Source organism: Notamacropus eugenii, chromosome 4 (genome assembly GCF_028372415.1).
Source record: "Notamacropus eugenii isolate mMacEug1 chromosome 4, mMacEug1.pri_v2, whole genome shotgun sequence".
Taxonomy (NCBI): Eukaryota; Metazoa; Chordata; class Mammalia; order Diprotodontia; family Macropodidae; genus Notamacropus; species Notamacropus eugenii.
Window position 1 is genome coordinate 14,739,235 of NC_092875.1, and position 9,576 is coordinate 14,748,810.

Below are 9,576 nucleotides of genomic sequence, written 5' to 3' on the forward strand. Positions count from 1 at the left end.
CCTCAAGTAGCTTACAATCCAGAGGGGGAGACAACAGGCAAGCAAATATGTACAAAGCAAATTTTAGACAGGATAAGTAGGCAACAATGAAGAGAGGGAAGGCACTGGAAGGAGATGGGGTTGGGAAAGGCTTCCTGTAAAAGGTGGGATCTAGTTGGGACTTAACAGAGAGGTCAGTAGTTGGAGCAGAAAAGGAAGAGTGCTCAAGGCATGGGGGACGGCCAGAGACAATGCTGAGAGCCTGGAGATGGAGGGTCTTGTTCATGGAACATCCAGGATGGTCGGTGTCATGGCAGTCAGAGTACCTGGTGGAGAGTAAGGTGTAAGCAGCCTGGACTGGGCACTTCTTGAGGCTAGCCATTGGCTTTGCATTTGTATCTTTATCCTCAGTGTTTGGCAAATGTGCTTAATCCCTACTTTTCCATTCATTCACTCATTCCTACCTGCCTTCAATGTGGCAGATACATAACAGCTGATGAGAAGCCTTTATTTCACTCCACAAAAAATACATGAAATGCAAAGGATTCTTGGGAAATCAAAAACACATATGAAACTTTAAAATATCCCATCTGCTCCCTGTTAGAAGAGAGTTGAACTTGAGGTTGTCACCAAGACAATTCCTTGACATTAGAGTGAATCCCACTTTCCCAAAGAGTCCCATGTGGTCCCCCGAGACTCATAGTACCACCCTCTGGTTTAGAATCCCCGGGGAGGTGTGTATTTTGGGGATCACTGACCACTGACCCCCTAACCTACTTAAGGTTAGCCTAGCTTCAGGCTAGGAAGGCTAGTTGGTCAGTTATAGTCCAATCCCAGGAATTCCCCAGGGGATTGAGTTGAGGAAAGCTAGAGGATCCCCTCTTTGCCATGAGGGATAAGACTCCAGCACCCTGTTATCTTCCTTTCCAGATGCAGAAATTTCCTTGTAAAATCAGTCACTGAATCATAGCTTCAAAATAAGGATGATTAACCCTTAAAATTAAAGCATCCCAGGTCATCATCTCAGAGCGCAAGGAAGCATCGATGACACATTCATTAGCCATAGTCCATTATAAGGTGACCTTGGATCTGTCACACAAGATGCGCTCTCTCATCTCCTGGCGTTTTTATCCCCATCTCCTATCCCTCGTTCCTGCAATTCTCTCTTTCCTCACCTCCAACTCTTGGCTTCCTTCAGATCCTACCTTCTGCAAGAGACCTTTCCTGCCACCCCTTAATGATTGTGCCTTCCCTCTGAGATTACTGCTAATTTTCCCAGCATATAATTCTTTCTACATTTTAAAAAATATATTGTCTGCCCAATAGGGCTGTGAGCTCCCTGAAGGCAGGGAGCCTTTCTTCATATCTCCATGGCTTAACACAGTGCCTAGAATATAGTAGGTGCTTAATACATGCTAGCTGGCAAAGCATCCCTTACCTCAGGACCTCCAGATCTAAATTAAACATGAGGTATTTTACATAAAGGTGTCACAGGCATAAACGCATATCAGAGAGAACGGGTACATATACATAAATATTAACTAAACTTTTTAACATAAGTATTTACATGGGTGGTAACATGACCAGCATAAATAGCTGTTCATACGCCAACAAACAGCAAAGCAATGTAGAGCGAGCAGACAGATATATCCGTGCTATATTGCGGGGGACAGGTAGGTAGTACAGAGTATAGAACGCCAGGCTGGAGTCACTAAGACCTGAGTTCAAATGTGGCCTCCGACACTCCCTAGCTGTGTTACCCAGGGCAAGTCACTTACCCTCCGTCTGCCTCAGTTTCCTCATCCATAAAGTGGGGATAATAACAGCACCTACTTGTCAGGGTTGTTGTAAGGAGCAAGTGAGGTGACGTTTGTAAAGCGCTTAACACAGTGCCTGGCACTTAGTATAGGGGCATAAGAAATTTTGATTGACCCACCTATGGCCAGTAAATGGCTGCAATGAATTGTCTTTGCAGGACCCTTCAGCAACCTAAGGGACTGGCTTCTGAATGGGCCATTCTCTCCACAGCTAGACACAGAGCTGCTTTCTGGGGGTTTGCTAACGTGTGTCCCATGAACAGTTTCTCAGTCCAATTCTGCCTCTACATCCTCATTGAAAGTCTTGGCAACGAACCCCAATTTGTTTCTTCGGGACTCTTGGGGTGTGAAGCTGTAGGGTCTGTCAGCTTTTTTCCCAGCCAGAGATAAGGATCCTTACATGAGAGAATCCTAAATACTTTCATTCCCTGACTGTGTTTGCCCATGTCTCTCCTTGAGCCCTGCAGTTAATGTTACTCATGCTTGCATGTAGGTTATAAAGTGTGTGTGTGTGTGTGTGTGTGTGTGTGTGTGTGTGCACGCCCCCGGGTGGGGGTGGAGAGGTGAGGATTCCACTGTTCCCTTCTCTAAGGGAGACTCATTAACTTGGAGTCCCAGAAGGGACAGCCTCCTTTTACTGGCTTGTTTTTTAGTACTTGGTATTCTTTTTAAAAAATGATTTATTTTTACATGCTTTTATAATCTACACTTTGCAGTGTCTCCTTCCCTGAAGAAAGGAAGATGTAAATATTTTTAAACATTTTATAACATTGTGTAAATTTCTATTCAATATCTTTTTATAAGCTGATCGCACCTAGCTTTTATTTTTATAACAATGGATGTGAAATTAATGAGCCATAATTCACATACTGGTGGATTTTGTTCCTGAGCAGTGTTAGCCAATCAGATTACAGATTTCTTTCTTCATGGAAGAATCACTTTCTTGGGAGGGGCACCCGATACAGTAGTCTGTTACTGTTATGTACGGAATATTTTGTTTCTGGCAGACTGTGGTGCTTTGATTTTAATAAAATACCCTTGAATGACAAAAGAAAGGAAGGAAGGAAGGAAGAAGGAAGGGGGAGGGAGGAAGAGGAAGAGAAAGCAGGAGAGGAGGAAAGAAGGAAGAAAGAGAAAGAAAGGAGGGAGGGAGCAAGAAAGAGAAAGGAAGGAAGGAGGAGGCTTCCTTCGAGTCCCAATGAACATGCCCTCTTCTAAGAGGAGCCTTTCCTGACCCCCTTAGCGCTCACGCCTTCCCTCTAGTGACTATTCTCCTTTGATCCTGGCTCCGGCTTGCTGGTACGACTCATTAGACTAGGAGCTCCTTGAGGGCAGCCACCTTCGTTTGCCTCTTTTTGTATTTCCAGCGTTTAACACAGTGCCTGGCACAGCGTAAACGCTTAAGAAATGCTTTTGGATTGATTGACTGTTGACGTAAGTCCAAAGTCATCATGAATAATTTTTACAGAGATGGATCAACACCTATGGGGTCATACTTTCTGGTACCCTGGTGGGGAGGGAGAGAACAAACATTTATTAAGCACCTACTATGTGCCAGGCACCGTGGGAACCGTTTTCCAATTATCTCATTAGATCCTCATCCCCATCCTGCCTGGGACGTGCTATTATTATTCCCATTTCACTGATGAGGAAACTGAGACAGAGGTTTTCACCAGGCTTGCACATTTAGTAGATGTCTGAGGCTGGATATGAGTTCAGGTCTTCCCGGTTAAAGAATATTTTTTTTTATTATTATTTTTCAAATAAAGGAAAAATTAAAAATACAAAGAAAAATATGTGGTGAAACCAACCAGTATCATAGGAAAAATCTGCCATCGCAGGCAATGTCCACATCTGTGGATCCTCCACTCCAGCTCTACACAGGACCAGGGTAGGGGAGCGGAGGGGAGATGGCTTCTCTTCTCTCTTCTTTGGGGCCAGGTTTGTTTCGATTGCTTTGTGAACGTTGTTCTTCCTGGTTTCTGGTCGTCCTGACTTGTTTGGTTGGGTCCATCCATCCAAACCCTTTGGAAGTCTATAAATGTCTTTTCCTCCAGCATCTCTTAAAGTGATTGGAGAAGGCCAGCCCTTTGGGTTCCAGCATAGTGGATGGGTACGGTCCTCATTCTCTGTCCTCACTGGGGCTTCTGGAGTAAGTGTCTGAAAAAGCAGACCCTGAGAGGCTGGTGATAAAATCTCTCTTCTGCTTCTCTGGCCAGGTCTCCTTTTCCCAGTGCTGCTCCCAGGCCACCTGGGCTTTTGTGACACAAAAGCTGCTTTCTGCTCACAGGTGTGTTCCCACTTTGTGTGACCCCCCCCCCCCCCTTCCCAGCAGCTCTAACAGGAATCCTCCATCCTGGTGGACACCTGATGGTGGTGGATGTCCATGTGTCCAGTTATGATAGGTTCATCCCTTGTTCCGTGACCTTTCCAAGTGGAACAGTTTTGTCCAGGGGCTTCACGGTCACCAAATCTAATATGTGCTATCAAGAAGGTCTGTAGACTCTGGGCCCCCCTGCAGGCCCCAAAGCTGGTCCTCTGGAGGTTCCCCACCAACTTACCCCTCTTTGCTAGGTCCGAGACCTATAATGCAGCAGTTCTCAAATGTTTGGGCCTAAGGATCCTTTTACGCTTTTAAACATTATTAAGGACCTGGGGTAGCCAGGTAGCACAGTGAATAGAGCACTGGACCTGAGTTCAAATCCAGCCCCAATACTTACTAGCTATGTGACCCTGACTAAATCACAGCCCTGAGTGCCTCCAAAAAGAAGCTATTTGTTTATGGGAGTAATATCCAGCCATACTTTATCAGTCATTTTCCACTCATGTCTGACTCTTTGTGACTCTATTTGGGGTTTTCTTGGCAGCGATACTGAAGTATTTGCCATTTCCTTCTCCATCTCGTTTTACAGATGAGGAAACTGAGGCAAACAGGATGAAGTGACTTGCCCAGGTTCACACAGATAGTAAAGTGTCTGAAGCTGGATTTGAACTTGTGAAGATAAATCTCCCTGATTCCCAGCCTAACTCTCTGTGCACTATGGCGCCTGCCAGCTGCCACCTATCCATATTTATCATATTAGAAATTAAAACAACATTTAAAAATATTTATTCATTTAAAAAATAACAATAACAACCCCTTTAGATGTTAATATAAATAGCATTTTTAGCGAAAAGCATATTTTCCCAAACAAAAAGGAATTTAGTGGGAAAATGGCATTGTTTTACATAACCTTTAATATGTCTTCTAGAAGATTGCTGTAGTCTTCTGTCTGCTTCTGTGTTCTGTCTGTAGCAATCTGTTGTTTTGGTTGAAGTAGATAGAAAACCCAACCTTCCACAGATAAGTAGTTAGCAAAGAGAGACAAGATAATTTCATATGCAAATAATGTCGATATCAGGTCTCAGGGATATCCAGGGGCCTGCAGATCACACTTTGAGAACAGTTGCTGTAAAAGGATGGGTACTGGGGCAATCCAAGGTTCCCAAGGTTGAGGACATGAGTCCTCTTGAGAAGCGTTTCCCAGCTTGGTCCAACTGCATCCTTCTGTTATGAAATACCGAACTGTGGTGTTGTGCCCATTGGCATTTCTGTCTGGTGTAAAGGCACCGGTTTGGGCCCCAGGCCTAGGGAAGCTGTCGGGCTCTCTCTGCTGTAGGAGTCCCAGGAGTGAGGGGTCCTCTCTCTAATGTAGAGCAGCCAGCACCGGCATTTGGCCCTTTGTCCTCCAAACGTTCTTTGCGGTCTGTCAGGCACTGTATTTACTAAGGCCTCTGTTCTCTTAGCCACATCCTTCTCTACCAAAGGGGATGTGTAGATCTCTTCTCGGACATTGTCTCCTCCTGTCTGTACCTGGTGTTTTTGAATGATCTGATCAGTTGTTAAGTCACATGAGTGATCCTTAGCCCTGACCCTGCTATCAGGTACTCTGAAACCTCCTCATTCCTTGATATTTCCTTTTAATATCCTTATTTTTAATCTCTGCTTCTACTGCTAAAATCAGGTGACTCTTATGAGTCTCTACGTTAAAAAAAATCCTAAAACGACTGAAGCAGCTTAGACCCACCTACATGGCTGGGGGATGTGTGGGCCTGGCACACTCCCCTTCCCATCACCACATCTGTCTGTGTCCGATGCTGCTGCTTTCTTCCTTACTTACTCACTTTGCAATCAATATATTGATTCCTGGGTGGCTCTCTCCCACAATCCCACTTGGCATGATAGTGTGCAATGATGTGCCAGGATGAAACGATAGAGTGCCAGTAACTGGAGGCATGTGGTGAAAGCAGTGGGCCTTTCCTCAGGGCAGGGAGGCTGCTTTGTTAGTCACATCGCAGGGGTAGGGCAACGCTCCAGGGGACCAAGCAAAGGAACACTGGGGGATTTCCTACCCACCAGCAGGGATTGACCTCTGGCTTCCTGTTCCACAGCCACTATATGAAGTCAGTGCTCAAGACATTCTTATTCCCATTTTACAGATGAGAAAACTGAGGCTCAGAAAAGTTAAACCACTTGCTTATTGTCATATGGTTAGTAAATGTTAGAGAGTAATAGCTATCATCTATTTATCTATCTGTCTGTCTATCTATCTATTTATCCATCTAGAGAAATGGACAGACAGATGATGGATGGTTGGATGGATAGATAGATGTTTAGATAGATGGGTGGATAGGTAAGGAGATGAAGGATGGATATGTAGATGGATGGATGAATGGATGGATAGATGGATGAATAGTTGAACAGGCATATATTTAGATGGATGGATGGATGGATGGTTGGCTGGCTGGATAGTTAGATGCATAAATGGATAGATATAATAGCTAGATGAATAAATGGATGAATGGATTAAGGCAGGCAAGATATGTGGGTATCTAGGTGGATGGATGGACAGACAGATAGATAATAAACAGCTAGATGAATGGATAGAGGGATAAATGGATGGATAGACAAACAGATATTTAGATGGATGGATAGATAGATGGTTAGATGGATAGATAGATATTTAGATAGGTAGATAGATGAATAGATGGGTGGATGGATGGATGGATGGATGGGTGGATATCTAGCTAGCTAGCTAGATGGATGAAAAGATGGATGAATGATGTATGGATAGATGGTGGGTAGACCAATAGGTAGCTATCTAGACAGCTAGATGTATGAATAGATTGTTGGTTGAAAAATAGGTGAATGGATGGATGAATAGATGGAGAAAGGATGATGAGTAAATATCTAGATAGCTAAATAAATGGATGGATGCATGGGTGAATATCTAGCTATCTAGCTAGAGGGATGAAAGGCTATATGGACAGACAGATAGATGAACAGATGAATGGGCAGAGGGATTAATGGATGGATGGAGAGACAGACGTATATTTAGATTGATGGATGGCTAGATGGATGGATAGGTATTTAGACAGGTAGATGGATGGATAGATAGATGAATAGATGGATGATGAATGACAAATAGTTGTCTAGATAGCTGGATGGATGGATAGGTGGTTGAATGGAGGGATAGATGGATGAATGGATGGATGAATGAATAGGTGGAGGAAAGATGATGCGTGAATATCTAGATAGCTAGATAAATGAATGAATGGATGAACAGATGAATGGATGGAGAGTTATCTAGATAGCTAGATGGATGGATGGGCAGTAGAGAGAACAGATAGAGCATTTTAACAGCTTACCGAGCTCTAGGCACTGTGCTAAACCCTGGGATGCAAACACCAGCAAACAGAATCCCTGCCCTTGAAGACTTTACATTCTAATGGGAGAAGCCATTAGATAATGGGGAGCTGGAAAGGAGGGGATGGTATACAGTCTGTGGCGTGGCTGGATTTGAACCCTGGTCTCCTTTCCCCAACCCCATACGGCCTCTGTCTGATGAGGAGACAGTTCCAGAGTAACGGACCCCAAGTCTCGGAGCGGGGCTCTGTCCCTCATGGTTTCCCCGTTCTTGCCCCCTCGCAGGCCCCCAGCTGAAACCTCCTGTTCTCCACCGACGCCGCCGGTCAACAGCAGCGGCGGCGGCTCCTGCCGGCCCAAGACGGACATCGTGTTCATGAAGACACACAAGACGGCCAGCAGCACCCTGCTCAACATCCTCTTCCGCTTCGGCCAGAAGCACAACCTCAAGTTCGCCTTCCCCAGCGGCTACAACGACTTCAACTACCCGGCCTTCTTCAAGCGCAGCCTGGTGCACAACTACCAGCCCGGTGAGTGCTTCAACATCATCTGCAACCACATGCGCTTCCGCTACCCCGAGGTGCGCGGCCTGGTGCCCCCCAACGCCACGTTCATCACGGTGCTGCGCGACCCGGCGCATCTCTTCGAGTCGTCCTTCCACTACTTCGGGATGGTGGTGCCCTTCACCTGGAGGCTCACGGGCCGCAACAAGCTGGCCAAGTTCCTGCAGGACCCCAACCGCTACTACGACCCCAGAGGCTTCAACGCCCACTACCTCCGCAACCTGCTCTTCTTTGACCTGGGCTACGACAGCGAGCTGGACCCCCACAGCCCCCAGGTGCAGGAGCACATCCTGGAGGTGGAGCAGAGGTTCCACCTGGTCATGCTGCAGGAGTACTTCGACGAGTCCCTGGTGCTGCTCAAGGACCTCCTGTGCTGGGAGCTGGAGGACATCCTCTACTTCAAGCTCAACGCCCGCCGGGCCTCCGCCGTCCCCCAGCTGACCGGAGAGCTCTACCAGCGGGCCACCGACTGGAACCAGCTGGATGCGCTCCTCTACCGCCACTTCAACGCCAGCTTCTGGCGCAAGGTGGAGGCCTTCGGGCGGGAGCGCATGGCCCGAGAGGTGGCCTCCCTGCGGCGGGAGAACGAGCGAATGCGGAGCATCTGCATCGACGGAGGCCGGGCGGTGGACGCTGAGGCCATCCAGGAGTCATCCATGCAGCCCTGGCAACCGCTGGGGACCAAGACCATCCTCGGCTACAACCTAAAGAAGCGAATCAGCCAGCGGCATCAGCAGCTGTGCAGGAAGATGCTGACCCCCGAGATCCAGTACCTCATTGACCTTGGGGTCAACCTGTGGGTCATCCGACTGTTGAAATACATCAGGGAGCTTCTTCGGTGGTGATGGGCAGACGCCCAGCCCTGGCCTGCCCTCCCTTCTCTCTTGTGACTCTCTCAGCCTCCTTCAGTGCACGTACCTGGGTCTTTCCTTTCAGGGAGGGAGAGGGCAGGGTCCTCAGGGAGCCCACCTCGGCAAGATGGAGCAAGACCTGACCTTTAACCTCTGAGCCTGCCGGTAGGTGAGACCTGCATCAGGGAGGGCCAAGGCTGAACCCTCAGACAACCAAGACAGAAGAGGTTGGGCATGGGCACCTTTAACCAAGAGGAGTATTTGACTAATTGTAAATTTTTTATTTAAAGAGACAAAAGAAAAAAAAAAGAATGTTCTATATTTTCCCTGTCCCTTGTGTAGGGACAGCCTTTGAAGCGAAGGAATTTCTTGTTTGTACTTTGTTCCTTGGTCTCACCAGTCACCCATGGGGGCTGGGGAACCATGGGAAACATTAATGTGAGCCTCTGTACATGTTCAAGAGTGTGTGTCTTCCTTTGGGGTCCTCCAAAGTTATTCCAGGTTTAAAGCACCCTTTGAGTGAACATCCATCCAAACCCATAGCTCATGAACCCCCAGTGATATTCCTCTTACCAGATCCATCAGAGGACACATTAAGACAAAGCAAAATATATTTAATTCAATATAATAACAAAATAAATGACAGGAAAATCACCCTATGGGCAGGGGTATGCTCTCTT

The 9,576-nt window shown here is 46.7% G+C and overlaps 1 protein-coding gene across 9 annotated transcripts in view; it reads left to right on the forward strand.

The window, feature by feature from the left end:
* LOC140499029 (galactosylceramide sulfotransferase-like) overlaps positions 1-9,356 on the forward strand; it is a 32,164-nt gene extending 22,808 nt beyond the window's left edge. For all 9 annotated transcript variants that reach the window (XM_072599949.1, XM_072599951.1, XM_072599948.1 and 6 more), the window contains one exon: positions 7,768-9,356. In XM_072599949.1, the coding sequence (XP_072456050.1) occupies positions 7,768-8,890 (1,123 nt within the window). In that variant the 3' untranslated portion in view covers positions 8,891-9,356. The remainder of the gene's footprint in view (positions 1-7,767) is intronic.
* The last annotated feature ends 220 nt before the right edge of the window (positions 9,357-9,576 follow it).